General features: G+C 35.5%; 1 protein-coding gene across 3 annotated transcripts in view; it reads left to right on the top strand.

The window, feature by feature from the left end:
* Positions 1–20,845, top strand: part of SUGCT (succinyl-CoA:glutarate-CoA transferase) — a 313,980-nt gene that overhangs the window by 109,876 nt on the left and 183,259 nt on the right. For all 3 annotated transcript variants that reach the window (XM_054639787.2, XM_077179191.1, XM_077179180.1), the window contains 2 exons: positions 8,077–8,148; positions 12,357–12,454. In XM_054639787.2, the coding sequence (XP_054495762.2) occupies positions 8,077–8,148; positions 12,357–12,454 (170 nt within the window). The remainder of the gene's footprint in view (positions 1–8,076; positions 8,149–12,356; positions 12,455–20,845) is intronic.

The raw sequence follows: 20,845 nt of genomic DNA, 5'->3' as shown, positions 1-20,845 counted from the left end.
ACTTAATTTCAAAGAGTAGAGAGGGAAAAGGGACAGAAGTAGTGACACAAATCCTGATCTGATGAGTTCTACTAAAAACAGAAATAAGAACTCATCTAGAATTACATTCAAAATAGCATTTTTAAAACCTCAAAACCTCATATTTGAGTACTCAGATCTTCCAGAGTTATGATAGTTTATGATTATTGGAAGATGTAAGAAATATTTGTCATTTCTGCATCACTAATGCCTGGAGGCCTGTATCAGGATCAAACTGTGGTCATATATGTTGTTTTTCAAAAGAAATGTTTTCATTGCATTCTTTTACTTTGAAAGTGAAACAAAAATACAATGCTTACAATCCCAAAATTGGAAGAAATTGTGTGAACTATTGTGTGAGAAAGAAAAAAGAATAAGGAAACATAGCATGGATTCAGGCTTTTGAGACATTATAAATGTTGAGAAAAATATTGTTTAAAAACTGGCTCTGCAGTGCCCTTTAAAATCAGTAAGCGTCTATTTTAATTCCCATATAAGTAGTAACTGGCTGCTGTCTGTATATATACTTAAATGTTGCTTGCTGTATAAGACCTTGTTTGCTTAATTTCAACCTAACTGAATTTTTATGGCTGTGCTATAAACCTCTTGAAAATAGTGGCTTAAATGGAAATGCTGACACAATATTAATTACACTGGCTCCAGTGTGATACTGTGATTAAAGTTTATTTATTTTGTATGTGCGTCTGTGTGTGTGTAATTTCATTGTTGAAAAACTAATGGAAAACTAATGTGGCAATGGAGAATGTGATTCTGTGCCTGATATTTTTCAACTGCAAGAAACAGTTTAAATGCTAGTTTACAGTACCAGATAATTTATTTTTAATTGAGGTATAGTTTAGGTATTTAAAATTTTAGAAGTTTGGGAAAGTGACAAGTTTCCCACTTTAAAACTGTTCACTGTTCTTACAGGAGTTTCTAAATGTCTTTTTGGGTGGTGAAGCTAAATGTATATTGCATTAGAAAATTAAGTAAATTGTTTCATTTCCTTGGTAGCATATGTTCTTTGAGATATTCTGGAGAAAAGTCTGAAAGTATGAGGGTATGAAATGCACTGTTAACATTCTATTACTATTGAATATGAAGTAACAACTGTAAAAGTCTATTTGATAAATAGTTTGTCCAACTGGTACTTTTAGATAACCGACCTATGGATTGCATCTAGTCAGTTGGGATATGAACAGTGCAAATATCTTATGGCCAGATGAAGAGTAAGTGAGGCAGAGAGAGATCCTGTCTCCAACCTGTTTCTTAGGACAGTGAGCTGGGATTGGAGAAGCCTTGGATTCAGTCTGTTTCCAGCGGTTCATAATTCTCATATTAGGCAAGAACTGGATAAAACATGACATGGTCTGGAAAGCAGTTCTAAGCTCTTCTGTTTCCTGAAGGAGTGTTGAGAGTAATACGCTATTATTGCCAAATGCACATATGTTTGATGCTGTGATTTTGTGTAAACTTTGCTGCCCCTTTCAGGAAGGTGCAATCAAAAAGAGAACTTTTAGTGGTTAATCATCTTTTCTTGTGGATCAGTTAGACAACATCAATTTTTTCTGGGTTCATGCATATATGGAACTTGAAGGCTGATCAGGAAAATTGTCTAATGAGTAGTAGGTTCTGCAGAAGTGAATCGTATGCCTGGCTGGTAGTCTGTGGTGTGCCTTCCTTACATCAGTGCCAGTGTTCTGCCTCATCTCAGGGACCAAAGCAATTATTCCCACTCTTGCCATAAACACCTTTCCTAGGAGCTCATGGCATCCAGTCGAACTTTTTTTTGTTTTTTTGGCAAGAGAATTTTTGCAGATATTGTTAATGCTAATCTGTCTGGTAGACTGACAGCTGTAAAGTTGCAAGGTAGCATGTCCTGCAATGTGGTAGGGAAGTGAGACTCAAGTAGTGTAGGTTGAAAAGATCAGAGAGGAAAAGTGAAATCTCTGTGTGGAATGTCCTTCTTCAGTTTGCTCGGTGAAAACATTCAGCATTCATTAATCCAGTTCATGAAATTTACATTTTTTTATTTTTACTGTTTGCTTTCACTGGAAGAGAGTGCAAAGTAGGCAAATAGTTTCAAAGTGTGTGGTCTTTATGGTTTATATGTATTGCTCAGAACTACCACTGACCACACTTCTTGGTCTTGTTCCCATTTGTTACAGTAATTAAATATTAAGCTGTTATGAAAGGATTGTGCCCTTCCCTTGAAAGAAAAAAGAATGTGACTCCTCCATGGTTCTGTGGTACAGCTGATGTTTTATTCAAACTAATGTGTAAAGATAGAGAAGTTATGTGCAAAGTTTATTCCATTTGTAAGGAATGTAATGATTCTGGATGTGAAGCAAAACTAAGAATCTCCTACACTGTAGTTCATTAGGTTGGTTTGGAGAGAGAAAAATCAACATATACCATAGATACATTTGGTTGGAAGGACAAGGGAGCCTGTACAGATCAGTCAAATCCTGAATACATCACCTTCTTAATTGTAGCCTTTAATCTGCATTAAGACTAGATAATGCTTGTCCTTAAATGACCTTTACATTGAATTGAATATTGCACTGGAAAATTTCAAAGTCTAATTGATGACCAATTATGTAATAAAACTGTGGCTCCAAGCCTGCAAGAGACCAGCTCCTCTGTTTGACCACACCCATGAATGCCAGGGAAGTACTTCAAGCTTGTAAACAAAGACCTGTGTATGGTCACCTAGAGTCTCAATGGTTCTGTAAATGAGAAAATGGAGGGGAGAGGAAGGAGTGACACTTGAAAAGCAATCTCTTAAAAAAATGTTAATGATATGTTTCAAAGCTTTGTTTGAAAATACTGGCTTGGCTTTTCCTGGTGTTATGTTTAAGACTTCACAAGAAAGTGTGTTTGTTCTGCATTGTTCCCAGCTGGTCCCAAAGTTTCATTCAGCCTCCACATGAAGCTGCTTGCTCCTATGTCAGCCTTGGGAGGGAGCTCAGAGGAGTGTTCTGCTGTAATGCCATCAGAGAGAGCTGCTCGTTGTGCTGACAAACACTCAACTTACAGAAATACTGTATCTAGCCTTTATTCAATGATACCATCATCACAAAATCTTTAGCAAGCTGTTTGATGATGCCAGTTGAAGCCTCTTGCTCTGTAAGACCCAGAGCAGTTGGAATGCATGCAAAAATTTAAGTCCCCTTAAGTCCTTTTCCAGAAGTTGCCAATACATACTGACTATCCCATAACCTTCAACTCTTCCCCTCATGATTCATATTTGGATGCTTTTAGGGATGCTACTATTCAAATTTATGATACAAAAGGCAACACTGTCTTGAAAGATACTTCAAATCCAAGGTTATCTAACATCAGGTATTCTCAATGAAAAGGGATTTTAAGTATCTCTACAGACCCTAATTGTTATTCACACTGGATAAGAAAACTCATAAATATTAGTTATGCATAATTTTTACCATATCTGATGTAGTACAAATGTTCTGCCAAGAGGAGGTCTGAAAAAATTCAAATATTTCAACCATTGACAGCCATTATCAGTAAACAGGCCAATATGGTAAATGGTAATGAATATAAGCATTTTTTCAGATAATTAACATCTCCTTTTAACCTCTCCTAAATATGGAATAATACCACATTTTGAAAAACCCAATACTTTGTTTTGTTGGTCTCTCCAAATATTGTTTGGCCTCCAAAATCTGTAGAATGAGCAAAATGGAGATGAGTGGTTGATACATGATCTACCAAGATATATTGTGCTGCCATTGAGGGACTGTGACAGGCTGGAGAGTCAGGCCATCAAGAACCTAATGGAATTCAACAAAGGGAAATATGATGTCCTGCACATGATAGGAAATAACCCATGCATCAGTACAGACTGAGACTGACCTGCTGGAAAGTAGCTTTGCACAAAAAGACCTGAAGATCTTGGTGAAAAAAAAAATGGAACATGAGCCAGCAATGTGTCCCTGTGAGAAAGAGATCATTCTCATCTGTATGAGTAGGAAAATTGTCAACATGTCAAAAGAGGTGATCCTTCTGTCTGCTCAGCACCACTGAGGCTGAATAACCACTCAATCCAGTTGTGGATCCACAACAGGGTCTAATTCTGGGGTTTTTGGAACAAGGACATGATCATACTGAATCAGGTCCAGTGAAGGGCCAAGAAAATAATTAAGGGGTTGAAGCATCTTTCATATGAGGAGAGATCTGGGATTGTGTAGCCTAAAAGGTCAGAGAGGAGGCTCAAGGAGATCTTATGAATGTCTATAAATACCTGATGAAGGGAACCATTGCCATAAACAACTGCAAATGTCCTAGTTGTTTTGATGACCATGTTTTGGACTCAAAAACTGACTTGGACTTCTGATAATTTTATTGGAATTGCCATATTTTTTGACTGGTCCCTTATATTTTAAAGTTTTTAGTTTGTTTGTTTGTTTGTTTGTTTTTGTTTTTTGGTTTTTTTTTGTGGAATCAACATGCAAATTGAAACACATGCAAAGATGTTTCTGTATGATTGATGATTGCCATAGGACATATGGACTTAAAATTCATAAAGCAGGAAATAAATACAAAGATTAATGGTCTTTCATTAATGCCTTCAAAGCTGGCAAATTTTGAAAGGCTATCAACTTAGAGCAGTGGAAAGAAAGGCTCTTTTGGCCTCATTATCTCAGCAAGTCTTTGCTTGCTCTAGTAGTAACTTAGACTAAGTTTGGCTTGCATCTTTATTGCGTAGTCTATGTAACACATTTAGATTTGGAGAATACTTGTAGACCACATAAAACGTTCCGGAAGGTGGATAGATTTTATATGCCACATGTTTAGGGAAATTAAAATATTTTAATACACAAAGTATCTCAGGCATATACTGTGTTCTAGGATCAAAGTTGGAAAAGTGCTGAGTGTTAATAAGGTCCTGGAACATCCATTTGACAGTGTGAGGTGGTGATGCATACACACTGGACCTTGAGATCTGCCTTTGAACATGCGTGTGTTAATGTCATGTACAAAATATCCATTCAATGGGAATTTACAGGCTATTTTCTTGGAAACCCTCAAGTTTTTGCACTACACTGAAAAAGCTACACCTTTGAATGCTCCCAATCTTTCTCTGCCTTTTCCATGAATAAGATTTCTAATAATTTTTTGCTTAGTATTTGTTTCTTGTCTTCACCAAATGATGTGCTATTGCTCAAGATACCTCATGGGAGTAGCAGGTTAACTCATGATTGTACTCTGAAGAATCTTATCAGAAGGCTTCATTCTTCAGAAGAAAAGGGAAGGGGAAAAGGACTTTTGCCTTGTGTGTGTAGTGCCTTTTATTGCACTAATGTGAAATGATTCGATGTGATGGACAGCAGTTTATCAAAACAAAATCTCATTAAAATCTGTCTGCACTTTGCCCTTACTCTCCTTTGTATAATAAGATTGTGAAGCTTTCTGTGACCAGATGGTAACCTGTGGCAACCTGTAGTGTGTGTACATTCATGGATGATGAATAAAACCATTGTCATCCTTAAATGTTGGCATCAACATTATGTTAGTAACATTTGGAAGTTTCTGCTTTATCAGCAGCAATGACTGGCAAATAATCAGCTGTTTTGTAATGGGAAGCTTAAAATAGCAGCTGAAGACATTTGAGTTAAGCTTCATGGAAAAAGACACTGCTGCATTTATTATGATACCATTTTTGTTGTGTAAGGATGACATGATTGTTATTTTAGCTTTTTAGACATACAATGCAATTAAGAATAATCAGTTTTCCCACACATTCCACAAAGCAACTGAAGCACACATGCTAATAACCAGGCCCTTAAATTCAGAGTGACTTCCGCTGCTGCATGGGCAGCCAGTGGGTACAGATGCATGCTTCACAGTGGTATGCAGCAGCTATTGTGTGATTGCAGCCTTCTTACAGAGACCTGTGTCTCAACAGAAGTTGCTGATAAATAATAAACTCTCTAAGATTTGCCCACAGTACCAATAGAAGTAATTTTTGGAGTGCTGAGGAAGAGGATCTGTACATATGACATATACTTTGTAAGCTGTAGCAGGCATCCAGACTGGAAGTTTAAAAGGATGTACAAAAGAATTCTGATTTGTATTTACAGGAAGTAGTAAATGGCTGCACCAATAAAAATTATTCTGTGTTATACATGCACACTGATACATACAGTGTTTGACTCATAATTTGTGTGACTTGCATGAGGCTGGTTTTAGAACTCTGAACATCAGCAAAGAAAAATCATGATTTGGAGAGGGTGTTCAGAAAACAGATTTTGCCTGTAACTAAAGGTAGTAAGTTTATTCAGACAGTTTTAATTCATAATTATTCCCACTAAAGGCCTCCCATTTACTGGGAGGGAGAGTCTTACATATTCTTTTACCAGGGTCTGCCATTATTTTTTTAGAGTGAGGTTTTTATGAACAGATTTAGCTAAGAAATGTTTATATGTTTACATACAAATATTTTTTGTATTCTTTTCTCCAATCTTTTTTCTTTGCTTACTGCTTTTCTCAGCATGAGTATGTAGTACCTTTATATGATGTATTTTACTAGACTTTTACTGTACTGGGGCCAAGTCAGTGGTACTTTCTTGCATGCTTGGGACTAATTCTTTGCTGAATTTTATCTTTGCTTGCTATCTTAGACTGAACTACTTAATTAAATGTATGAAAAATAAATTGTTAAGCCTTATGACTGGACAATACTCTTTACCATGAAATGAAACATAGAAAGAGCAAACAGGTGATATTTTAACTCTGATGCACAGTTACCTGCATTTCAGAGGACATGATTGTCCACATGCAATTTTAAAACTTGGACTATACCAGATGGTAAAAGAGTCTTAGTGAACGTATTTGTATCTATATGAAAGATTGCAAGTTGAGATAGCATATTGCTCTCTTTGAAGAGGAATAAGCCACAGTGGCATGAGAAGAATTTTAAAGTGTTTCCATTCCAGGACTTATATTTGTGTGTTATTTTACCAAAATTTATTGTGAAAATTCAGACCTTTAAATGAGAACATGATAGTTCATTAAAAAAAGACAAAAAAAAAAAAAAAAAAAAGAAAGATTTGTAGATGAAAGATGAGTTTCACTCTCTGCAAGAAAGGATTGAAAGTTCTTGCCACTATTAGTGCACCAGCCTATGCTGGCCTCTTACACTGAAGTCAAATTAATGGTGAAAGAACTTCTCCTAAATGTTTTCAAAAATTGGGCTAGTACTATGTATGACTGAAACTGCAGTTATACACCTTTGTATAAGAGAGAGGTATGGAGAAAAGAGGAATTGCATTATCCAGTTTTAGAAGATGCCCTAACACAATGGAAAAAAATTTAGGGTGTTGCCAATTACAGATTTTCTTTTTTCCAGTGGAAATCTTAAGTGAGATGGTTTAGACTGAAATGAAAGCTGTTATGTTCTACCCAGTTCAATGTTGTGTTTACCATGAAATGTGCCACTAAGGTCACTGTAATGAAGTCAAAAGTAAAAATTACATCTTTAAAATTGGACAAGAAGTCCCATTTCCTCCATAAGATCGATCTTGAGACTACTGACTAAGGAGATAGACTTATCTCCAGCTGAAGAGCTGTAAAGATGCAGTCTATCCCTTTCATTCCCATGGGAGTTCCTAATTTTTAGTTACTATTTGGCAATTATTTTTTGGTGTGTTTGGTCATGATCTGTAACATTTCAGTGCAGACGTCTGCTCTGAGTCAGTCAGAGTGAACCTGAATAAATTCCTCCTGGCAAGTAAACATCATCATGGCAATCCTCAGTCCTGTGACTGTGGGATGCATTAAGGGTAGCTCATGACACATTTTTAGCAAATAAACTATTAACCAAGATGACTTCTCAGCTCTAGGAAAAAAATTCAAAAAGAGCCTCATCCATCTTTGTGAATGGGTGACTTTGAGCACTTTTGTAGAACAAGAGATTGGGTCTGAATGGAAATGTTTAAGGAAGTCATTTGAACATTACTTACAGAGTTTCACTTCAAAGGTGTGCTAATATTTTATAGTTTAGTAACAGCTTATCACCTGTCTTTGTTCTTCCAGGCATTTAAGACCAAGGATGGCTACATCGTGGTGGGAGCTGGAAATGATCATCAGTTTGTCACTGTGTGCAAGGTGTGTGTTAGGCAAGAGTACAGAAATGTGTAATAGCTTCCATTCTCACTAGGAAAATTAAGATGTTGATTCTTCTTTATTATCTCTGTTTTTTATTCATTTTTTATTTTCTGTATGGAAATACGTGGTGAGTATAAATTCTAACCCTGCATCTGTTCTGACTGTGAGTTCAGAACACACCAGTTCTAAAACTTGTAGGTACTGTGCTCCTTTTGAAGTCTGTGCACATATGATTGAATCTACATCTACTTAAATCATTACCCAAGCACATTGTCCTTTAGAGACCCTAGCATGTGCTGATCTGTGCTCACTGAGAAACTTGTGGACTTAGAAATGTTACAGGACTCTGGGCTGATTTTGGAGTGGTGCAGAGACATGATGTTGAAGAACAATGTTTAAAAAAAATTGTTCTAAATGAAATGTATTAACATTCCAAATAAAAGACCCCAGTAACATGTAAGATGGGACAAGATAATTTTTGCATATAGCATTAGACAACGTTTCAAAAAATTACAGCTCTAGCTATTTTGGACATTGTGTTTTTTTTCTAGGAAATAGGATATTTAACATAGATTAATGACACTCAGGAAACTGAGCATTATTTTCCTCCATTTGTTCATGTCAGATATTTCACATTTCTGTGGAAGTTCATCAGTAATAACTGGAATATGTAGTAAGAGGACAGTGCTGTTTTGATTCTCTTTTAATACAGTTTGGGGTATGGATCCTCACCTCGCTATGTGGAGGGGTTCTGCTTTCACTTTGAATTGGCTCTTAACCTCTTCAAAATTTGCTCAGTGGGTTTTCTTCAAAAAAGTGTCTGACTACTACAGTCATCATTATCTTAATATGAAGGAAGACTAATAGCTGAATAAGTGTCTACCTGGCCCAACTCAGTTTTATCAAAGACTTATTATCTCATAAAGGAAATATTTCCAGAGTGTCCCAGGACATAGCTATGAATGTCTCCTTGGTGCTTTATCATCTAAAATGAAGAATTATGTAGCAAATGTTTGTCATCCTGCAATCCTTGAGTAAGACACAGCTGAAGATCCATCTCAATAGGTTCTGACTTCTTGATATGAGCAATCAGGCACTAAATCTTTAGACCATGCACTTTACCTGACTTTAGGGTGCAGCTGAGAGAATTACGGTGTGCCTTGTTGCTACATATTCTCTCTGTAATCATTAAAGAGTGAATGGAAGATGAAGCAAGGTTTTAATGGTTTGTATTACCCCAGAATATATAGGATGAATATTAAGTGAGATTAATATTATCACTGGTCTGCAGGCTGGTTTTTTTCTTTTTTATCTTGATAAATGTGTTCTGGTGTTCCTACAACTGAATATAAGAGGTACAGAGCATGGAAAAATGACAATTGCTTACATTTCAAAGGGATTAAAAAGGCAGAAAAAATACTTCAAATTTTGAGTAATTGTTAGATTTTTCTATACACCAGTTATCATATTTGTTTCTATAAAGAATGCTTTTTACCCTTATCAGGATATTATAGGTATGGATTTGGGCTGTTACATTGCCCAAAAAATAAAATGATGAAGAAGTCAGTGGAATGCTGGAATGAATGCCCATTAGAGATATGCTTTGTCCTAATCAAAGGTGATTTGGAGCTTAAAACAGTGTGAAGAGGGAAAGCCAATATGGGAAAAGAATTTTATTACAGGAAGGCCTGCAACTAGTGGACTTTAGTAAATACAGAGACAACTATTTCAAACACTGGAATTGCTATTAGAGAATCTTTCTGAGCTGAGTTGGTGCTGAAAATAGAGGCTGTATGGAAGCTGTTGCCCTGAAGGCACATAGTCTAGAGATGTAACAGCTGGCTCATGCTGTAAACAAACATTCTGCTTCGATCATTTCAGGCAAGCAGAAAGAAAAATATGGAATAATTCACTGTGGTATTTTCGAAATCAGTGACAACTAATGTAGCTTGTTTGAGGACTCAGATAATTGAAGAAAAACTTTGTGACACTGCTGGCTGAAATGCATTTCATTGTGGTCAAGTGTTACAACAGCACATCCTGACCTGTGGCTGATTTGGTCTGATTAGGAATACTGAGCGAGACTCTTCAGAAGACTGAAGTTTTGTGTACAGCAAGGGAGATTTCAAACAGATTTGCTAGTGTTGCAGGACACAAAAAAACGGAGAGTGTAAGCTCTGAGTGTGCATGTAGAGCTTGAACAAGGTCTCAAATAGAGAGCACCATTTTCATTCTAAATGTTCAGAGTGAAATAAAGAAAATGAGATTGGCAACATGATGCAGAAAGATGAATGGTGCATTGATGAATAACTTCTCAAGTGTGCATTTGTTAGTCACAAAAAAATTGAGAAGGACATATATAGACATGCAGCTTTGCACCAGATGGACATTAAGTTAAAGCTGAAATCAGTAACATTAATTAAAACAGCAGAGTGAGCAACTCCATATGATCATTTTTCATATAACACATCAAATGGAACCATGGCTTTCTGATTAATTTATTGGTTTTTAAGCTCACATAAGTATTCACTATCATTTAATTTGAACAATCTTACAGTTTTTTTTCTAAAGCAGTGATTTGTAACTCCAAACGAGCAGTATTAAGAAAATAATTTTAAGGGGTACCAATAATATTGATAAACTTCCAGATAGAAAAACTTAGCTATTTTCTAATGCTGATTTATGATATGTTGTGATTTCCATAAAATGGATTATATAAATGCAGAAGGAAAAGAAAATATGCTGTGAATTAGGTATTGATGGAAGATGCTATATTGATGTTTTATGTTACTTGCAGATAAAAATCTGCAGAAAAGTTTTGGAACATCACCATTGTCCTAGCATAACTTACAGATACCTTGCTTCCATGCTTAGCAAGCAAATATCAGAGAGATTGACACCGACTTGACACCCACTTACATGTGACAGTACACAAACATATGCATTCAGGGAGCAACTGAACGTGTTAATAAAACATAAATCCATTGATGATTGCTAAATATGTAGAAAACACCTTCAACTCAGAAATGTCCTAATCAAAAGAGGAGTGGAGTTTGGATGAATATTAAGGAAGTGTTGTATGTACTGTTCCTGTTCTTAAACTCTTCCTAAGCAACAGACAACGGGCAGAGATAGAATGATGGGCTATAGGAACTTCAGATTTGAGCCACTGTATTTTTTAAAGCTGTCTTAGAAATGGCCCTATAAAAATGTAGCATGTTTAGAATGATTATGACTCATCATAAGAAAAACTGAGCTTTAATGTGTGTTAGTGAGTAAAAATACATGAAGAATATGTGACAGTCTCTTTCTTTATAAGATTCTATGCTGCCTGTCTCTGTAGCTGATTTAATTGGTGTATTTTTAGAATTCACATTTAATTGTGTTTATTTATGTTCTATAGAAAGTCATTGTGGCACAAATAGGTAAATTATATTGATTTCCCACACAGCTGCTTTTCTAATGAATCCCTGTACAAAATAGGGATTCTGCATATTTAATTCCCCTTATAGTATAATACGCATGGTCTTCACATGTTGTTTAAAGCACATGTTTTTTAAAGGTCTAATGTGGCAGGTGGAAGTTAGACATCAAAAATGTATTTCTCCTTTCTCAGAGGCTATACCACCACTTTTCTTTAATAATTCTTTTGGAAAAAAAAAAAACTAAAAAAGACCAATGGCGTTTCAATAGAAAAAGACTTTTTTAAAGAAAATTTCTTTTGTATTTCTTTTTCCTTTTTTGACAGAGATTACTGAAGTGGAAAGAAATAATCTTAGACATATCTTTTCTCCATCTAGTTTATGAAGTACAGACGTATTTCTTTTTCTGTGACATATAAGTTAGTGCAGCATAATCCCACAGATCTATCCATCCCTATGTTAATAACTTACTTTTTTGGTGTTCCATGGTAAGAATTTCTCCTGACTGCTCCCAAAAGCTGTTAGCTAAGATTTGGATCTTCAGTCTGATTTCTCTCTTTTTCCTTTAATTGTTACGTTGCATCAACGAGGAGACTTTTTACAAAAAGAATTAAAAATTAATTTTTCATTTTTTTATATTAAATGATTGATAAATAGTGATTATTGGAAATCAGTTATTTTTTAAAAAATCAGTAATTATTTTGTTATATATATATATATATATTATATATATATATATATATATAATGTCAAGCACATTTTTTACTTACCTTTTTTTTTACTTAGATCCTGAATTTGCCTGAAGTTAGTAAAGATTCCAGATACAAAACTAATACACTCAGAGTCCAGAACAGAAAAGAACTTATTGACATATTATCAACCCGGTAAGTTAATTAAAAGGGAAGAATCTTTATTTAATCTGTAAATGCAAAGGGTAATGCATAACAAACCCTCATCATGTGAAAATTTTGTTTTACTCTTTTGAGATACTCTAGTTTTTATAATATGTATTGCAAAAGCTTACTGATGTTAAATAGTCAGCCTTTTGCACACAGACAATGGTGTGAACTAACTAAAGAAGCCAGACCACAGATTTAAGTTCTCAGAAAGCCTTTTAACTTCTCTTTAACATTAACTTGACTTTTAGTGAAACCAATGCTTTCTGCTTTCCTGGATGAATGTAGCACCTGGAAAAAAAATGCTTGGAGCACCATTTGCTTTTGCTGTGGGATTTTAAAGTTTTCAATGAGTGTTTCTGTATCCAGGGGAGTTCCACTTGCTTTTCTCCCTTACTGCTGATTCTGTATTGTAGTACTCTGTGCCACAAACTCTCCCTGGGCCATTCCTTTTGAAATCAAAAGGATATATGTTTAGTTTTCTGTTTGGGAATCATACTATTAAATAATTTTTTTAAGAGAGAACTGAAAAAATCTTTTATTTGAGAGATTATAATAGCTTAGTTATCTTCCTCATTCTGTTTGAGAAGGCCTTATACCTGTGGAGTGCTCTTCTGTTTAATGGAGAGGATGATAAATTTATGTAATGAAAGAAAAATCTTATCTGTGTAAACCTTCCCAAAGGTGGCTTTGGCAGCACCTCATACTTCTGGGGATGAGCACAGGAGGTGGTTAATTATTCAAGAAAAGTCATACTATCATGTTGACCAGTATTAGTCTTTGTCAACAAATGCATAACATTTATCATTGAGGCAATTTTACTGGGGGAGTTTAGAAGCATTAAGTCAGATGTCTCCCCTTTTTATTCCATCCAAGAAAAAGAGTTTCAGTTTCAGAGCACATCCACACTCCCCACTCTCAATCCCACATTTTTGGATATTGAGAACCAGAATCATGAGCCATTAAAGAGTGTAGAGGGTTATTTCATTTCTTCTGGTTGCACTTGTACTTTTGTCTCTGTCTGACCTGTATATTTTTAGATGTCCTGCCCCTAGTGAAAAAAACAAAGTACCAAGTGACTGCATTTTTAAATAATTATGGTGCAACTGTCCTTGATTAACTTTGGGAACTCTTCTTTTACATTCTTGTAACAAATGGATTGTGATAGTGCAAATGAGGCCACTTTTGCTATAAGTTTTGAGCCCCTGAAAGGCCATAATTTATCTTTTGACCTAATTTTGAGCTCTTACGTTATTTATGCATAGTTTTAGTTTCAAAGTTGGTTCATGTTGATTTATTACTTGGACTTCATTTAGTATGGAATTTATCTGATGTGCTCTGGTACCTTGTGAGAAGGCTATTTTGCCATCCATAGATCAGTTACTTGATAGCTTGTTGCCTCTGGTTAATTTTGGATGTTGTCTTTTTTTTTTCTCATGGGCAATGTCTGAGGAAGAAGATAAAGTTCAAGGAACAGTTGTTCTTTGAATTGCCAGAATTACAATTTGTTTTTGTATCTGTAGCTATTAGTTAATCAAATTTCATTATTGCTCTTCTAATTACTGCTTTATGTCTTTTTTTTCTCATAGTTTGTGTTCTGTTTTATTATTATAATTCAGGCTGAATTTCTGCATATTATATGCAAATATGTAAATGTATACACACTTTTGGAGTAGACATTTCTAAAGTATTCTGCTATGTCATATTATTGTGAGTTCATCTGGCAATCAGTTATAAAACACAGATATAACAAACACCTTCAATATTCTAATGGAAGTTGAATGTGTTTCCACACACATTCCATGGTAACTTTGCTCTAATTCACTAATGCACAATTTTTTGTAAAATTGTACATGGTTTATTTTTGAAGTTACTTAGAGAATTAAATGAATAGTTTCTCAGTGCTGAAAAATGTCAACCCTTGAGAAATGAAGGGAAATGACAAAATAGTAATGATAGAATTTCACTGAAAAATACCTTAATTTACTCACTGATTGCTTGATAGTATTACAGCTTCCAGCACATGGAAAATATAACCCTAAGGTGCATTACTTGGACAAAAACACCTGCAGACCCTTCTATTCACTCACTGTATGTGCAGTGCTGTCCACTTTAAAATGAATTTGTGGAGATATAAGCTGGAGCAGCTTAGAAGACATATTCTTTAGACATTGATTTTCTCAGTCTAGCAAATGAAGTTCAGTTGTGTGAAGTACAGTAGTTTTGTTAAGATGAGACACTCCTTTTCTCCCCAAACTCTCCTGCTGCCATTTTCAGTTTATACACCCTTTCTGTTCCACTAAGTCATTGGTATTTAAGCAGCATGTATGGCAGATGCTTGGTACTCTGCAGTTGCTTACATATAGCACTGCTGTTGCACAGTAGAAATAAGCATGTATTTTTTTCAAGCCTTTGATGTTGTTCTAATCCTAATAAACCAAGGCTCCACCAGAGCTTAGAGCAGGTTTCCACTGACCTATCTACCCTATTTCCTTGCCCTTATCCTTTTTGAACTGTTTCTGGAGCTGTTTTTTGTGTTTCACCTTTTCTTTTCAACTTATTCTTAATTTTCAAAATGAACTATCTGCAATTAATTTCTAACTTCTGAGCATTCAGTAAGTGCAAAAAGAAGGATTCTTTACTTAAGAAAAAGTAACCCTTAAGAAAAAGTGTTCACCAGGCTTTGTATAGGAATAGAAGGAGTTGTTCAGACCTACTCACAGGGTCAAAAACTTCCTGAAGTCTTGAGCATATAATTCGCTTCATGTGTGGAGCTGAAATTTTTGAAAGCATTGAACTCACCAAGGAGGCACTTGGTGGCTTGAGCAACTGGTCACTATTTTATTTTTAGATGCGTGCACAAAGGAAACATTGGGACAAGTGGTCAATGTTAAGGAATGCTGGTGTTTTTTAAGAAAAAGTCACTATATTGGGAATTCTTGACTCATGTGACCTCTAATTTAGATCAATAATTCTATTCACCACCTGTGGTAACCATGCCAGATTTCAGGGCAGTCAGGTAACCATGGGGATTATGCAGCACTTAGAAGAAATTGACCTTTAAAGAGAAGACTTCTCAGAAGGGTGTGAAATTATGTGTTCATCAAAGTCAGATATACTGAACTGAGTGAGAATATAAGATGGGGATGAATATGACTTCAGACATATATGCAACTTGAAACAACTGCTCTGAAAGGTGTGAATTGCTCCATTTATTTCAGAAAGAATTTCCTCATCCTGAGGAAATGAAGAAATGAAGAGTGAAGCATTCCTGTCCTTAGCTCTTTAATCCAGCTTGCTCTCTGCACATCTCAGTTCCATCTGTAGGGCACAAATGAAAGGTGGAGAGGGACAGCAAATAAGGAAGGATAAGTTCACATATCCACAGAGAATGTCATATGTCAATAAAAGTGAAGGGAAGGTAAACTCCTGTGGAGTGGTATGCTGCTTCTGAGAGAGCCTGCTCTCATACTGGAGCAATAGGAGGGATTACAGAAAACAGTTCCATCTCAAGACATGAAGTGTTTTTAGTTCCACAGTCTATGGGGAAATGAGTAAAATGCTGCAAGAAGGATATAGGCCCATGGGGCATTTTGAACTTGTTTTGCTACTGGTGGTGTTGTCCCTTTGCCATCTCTGGTCTCTTCCTTCTATGCTGTTTTTTTCCTGTTCCCATCATCTTCCTCCACTTTCTACAGGCCCCCTTCCCTCTCTTCATCTTATTTCCTCTTTCTCCTCCCACTGCTGGCATTTGCACATCTACTCTTCAGTAAAAAAAGAAAAAAAAAAAGAAAAAAAAAGTTTTGGTGCCTTCTGTATCTGCTTCTTTATTTATGTTACATTTTCCCCAAATGACAAGAAAGCAGAACTCTGACAAAAGCAAATTACCTCTGCCTTCCTTTCTTGTGTATGTGCCAAGAGTCAATTTAAAATGACCCTACCTGGGTGGAGGTCAGGTTCAATGGCTACCACTGAGGCCCCTGAGACTCCCAGCTCACGTGAGAACTGACAGACTACAGAGCACTCTCTTTTTTAAGTTTCCAGTGAAAACCTCTGGTTTGTGAGTTAGGTGTACATCTAACTCACAAACAAGAGAACCAAGTTTTAATTGTTGCTCTCTTCCCCCTCTGCCTCCCTTTCACTTTTGCTTCCACTAGAACATGATAGTACCAGACACAATGCAGATTATTTTGTATGTGTATATATAAGCAGGCATATGTCAAGACACACATATATAGGACTGCACATGAAATTTTACATGTGTGCAAAATAGTATAGTACCCATTTTAATAGTACCTAGTATAATACCAGTTTTAAAAGAAACTGCTTTGAGAAAGGGGGCTTAATCTGATTATCTTCTTCAAATTATCCAGAATTCAAACATTAATCCCACCATGTACCTCAGTAATGTAGACACATTTTAAGGGCAGCTAAATGTGTGCTCCAAGGTACTTTGGGAAATTAACCTGTAAATGGAAAAGAGTGTGTGGGGGTGTATAGGTGTAGGTGGAAGGTGAGTAGCAGACGTGCCCTCAGCCTTTAAACTGAAGCAGCTTCACATAAAGAAGAACACATAAATTCAGTATGATTAGTGCTCCTGCAGCTCTAACCAAATTATTGTGGACTCAGAAGTGTTAGGGCTGGAAATGATTCAGAGTGGAACTTCTATTCCTAGCACTCATATTTTAAGCCCCTTATTCTTGACTGTACACTACAGCTGCATGCTGCGTATGTAAGTGTGAGGGGAAAAGGAATGAGCAGGAAGGAAACACAGAGGAACTTGATCCTCAGTTAATAAAGTCGTTGCTAAATGGTTTCCACCTAGTAACAAAAGAGGAGGGCACCTAAAGGGGAAAGAGTATTGTAAGATGTTTAATTTGCCTGATGAGAAGCATTGTTAAATTCACACTTGTTGAGACACACCCAGCCTTTGTAAATCTCCTTCCCTATCCCCACCATTTCCTTTTCTAAGCCAAGTGCCTTGCTGACTAAAGTCACTTGATAACATTACAGGCATGAGCATCTGCTTGTTTACAGCTTCAGCAAGACAGGTGTTTGAAGTTTGAAAGACAATTGACTTCAGTGTGGCACAGCTGGTAAGGCTTACTTTCCCCAGTCACCTACCTTACCATCAGCACATGGAGGGTTGAGCTGTGTAGACAGTGGCTACCAAATTGCCACATTTTGCTTTAAAAAGCTTCATTTTAAATTTCTATTTTATGCTGACTTCTGTGTACACAAATGAGAGAGATCTAAAATGTCTCAAGCATCTGATTTTTGGACTGGGTAAGCTAATGTGTATTTTTTGTGGGTTTTTTCTTACCTTTAATAACCTTCTAAGATTATCATATCTGCGTGAAGTTCAAGATCCTTTCTGGGAAGGAACTTGCCGTCTCTTTTCTGATGACTTACATTTCCAACTTGAGGCTACAGAAATCAGTGATTTTAAATGGACTTTTTGACTTGTCTCTTGCTAGTTCCTTAATCCCCTTGGGTTAAAAGAAAACCAGCAACAAAATCAATGCAACTTTTCATCCTTCTCAACGTGCTTTTATTGATGTGTGTTTACCTAGCTGATTTTCAGTTAATTTGCACTTCTTTTGTCATAAGTATAAAAGTTATGGTCCTTTTTTTGTACTTGAGTAAAACAGAGGAAGGTTGGAGAAAAGCAGTGTATTTCTAATGTGCTTAGCTTACCACTATCTGACTACAAAATAATTAGTTCTTTTACATGCTGGAGTAACTTCTCAGTAGCCATAAGAAATGCATTTTACAAGATAGTCATGTTTGCCTCTGTCTGGTATGCCATTCCTTAAAAATCTTACATGGTTTTAAAGCAGCATGCAAATCTTGATAGAGGAAAGTCTGTTAACCTCTGGCACAAATTTAGTGCATAAAGGTGAAGATTTATTAATAGTTCTACAAAACTGGTAGCAATATTTATAGTATGCAATATTTATTTATCTATAAATAAACAATATTTATTTATCTATATAAATATTTTTATTTATATAGAAATATAAAAGAATTTTCATGGTGAATTTTTGTAACTGCAAATGTCTGGATAGTTTTTTTATGTAGCTACCACTTATAATCTACTGTATGTGACATCTTTTAAAGCATTTGAAATATCTCTCAGCAAAACCTGTACAATCATGTTGATCACGACTATTTTAATATTTTGGCTGTTGTGGTTTTCCCAGTGATTCACCAGTAACAGAAGAGTAGACACTAACAGAGATATTTACACACTATTGAGTAAATACTGTAGAATTCACTTTGAAAGCACTAATTCTGTATTCACTGTACACTACCGTTCTTTGAATTTTCCAAACAAATATTTTCTAGGGCTTTTGTTTTGTGTAGTGTCTTCCATAGATGCTACTGTAAGAAGCTGTACCAACCTCTTACTCATTTAACTACAATTAAAGAGGTGTTTGGTAGTGAAGAGAAAAAATATTCTAGGTATTTGGGAGTGAAGAGACTGTTGATAGAACAAAATAAAACAACAACTGTGATGCAGATTTGCGTTGTGCTAGAAAACACAGGAATGCTCTTGTGGACTTTAGCAAGAACAGAGGAGCTTTTTGTGATTGACCACATGTAGAAAGCTCTTACTAATCCTGGAGGTTGCTATTCCATCTGTATTTGGTAGCTGTCCAAATAACTTCTCTAAATTAATTGCCATAGGTTTCCTATAGAAAAGAGCAGTATTTTGCTTCAGTAGTTCTTCTAAACTTTGTGTGGAATTGGATATTTTTATCCATTAGAGAAACATGGTTGCCCTTCTACATAGGATGTAGCAAGGATTGAAGGTTTCCTAGGAAACATAAAATGGAATACACAAAGTGGATTCATTCAAACTTTTCAAGTCTTTGTTTCATTGAAAGACAAAATATTGCTAAAAACCACCAAATTTTATTTTAATAGTTATCAGGATGAGAAACTTAGAAACATACCCAAGTGCAATTAAAAAATATGGACACATTAAAGCCATTTCGTATAACTTGCACAAGTCCAGCAGACATCCTTTTTCTGTTTTACATGTAAAGATGCATTTCTTACTTTTTTCTTTAAATTAGAATTTGTTAGAAAGCAAAAAGGAATGTAGATCCTGCTTTTCAAGAAGCCAAACTATGCTTGTAGTTTATGTAAAAAAACAAGGTGTAAAACTTTTTTTATTTTATATTTAATTTTTGCCTTTTAGAGGTTTTTTCTTATATTGTACTGTAATTTTTTTTTATGAATTTGCTGAGTGTATAGTTCAAATTTAGATGTTTCCATTTAATGATGCCGGCTAGATTTACTAATTGAAGAAAAATATATTTAGTTGGATTTCTTCCAATTTCAATTAGTTCAGCTTATGCCACACTTTCTATTCTTAAAATATTTTAAAGCATGAAATGTATTTAATGTTAAATGTTCTGGAATTTGATGCCTCATTTCGATACTGCAACTTTAGTATTTTCGTGAGTGCTGTGTAATTTAGTGCGGAGGAGGCTTAGAGTATTGCTTAAAATGCAAATAAGACATCATGGAGACTTTGACCTCTTCAGGAAGTAAGCCTCAGTTCAGGCTTTGCAGTAAATGTCCTAGCAATGAATTTGTTCTTCATTGGGGTACATATCCTTCCTTTTTTAGAGGTGCTGTCAGAAAGAGCCTGAATTTAAGCTTCATACCACGAAGTAGTACAGTAAAAAGCAAATCCTATTGAACTTCTAAAATACTGGTAGTAATTGCAGAAGCTAAGCTACAGGTTTAAAACATTTTTTATAAATAAATCACAGGTAATTTAGAGGGCATTTCTGTGATTATACAGATATATATATGTGGCAGATGGAACATTTTATAGGAAAAGGGACTCCTCTGAAAAGAAATGAAGCTGTAGTTTGAGCAGTGTTGAGCTCTCCTGCAGTCACTGAGTATCTCTGAGGTAAAGATCCTCTTGCAAGTGTCATGTTTCAGAGTTCAGATGCTCTATGGTCCTGGATTCTTTTTTTCCCCCTACTAGTTCAGGTTTGGAAGATGGACCATTGTTTAGCCTTGTGTGTGTTTCCATCACAATGTTTTTATTTATGTATGTGTATATGTATATTTTTCAGTTAAGAAAAATAAATTATTGACTTTCTTTATAAAGTATGATATTTATTAAAAACAATGAAAAATCATAGAAAGACATTTTTAAATATGTTAAAAGAAAAAGGATTGGTCAGACCTTCTAAATTCCTGCTGGCAGAGCTTTCATTTTCAGGAGAGAATGTTAGTCTTCTACTTCTTGGAAGTTTTTGCTGAGGGTCTTCTCTTGTTATTTGGGAGTGCTGAGCATGTTATTAATGGGTACTTACAACCTAAACATCAGCCCTTCACTTTAAAATCATG

The sequence above is a fragment of the Agelaius phoeniceus genome, chromosome 1 (genome assembly GCF_051311805.1).
Source record: "Agelaius phoeniceus isolate bAgePho1 chromosome 1, bAgePho1.hap1, whole genome shotgun sequence".
NCBI lineage: Eukaryota > Metazoa > Chordata > Aves > Passeriformes > Icteridae > Agelaius > Agelaius phoeniceus.
The sequence above is the reverse complement of the archived record's forward strand: the minus strand, read 5'-3'. Positions and strand labels throughout refer to the sequence as shown.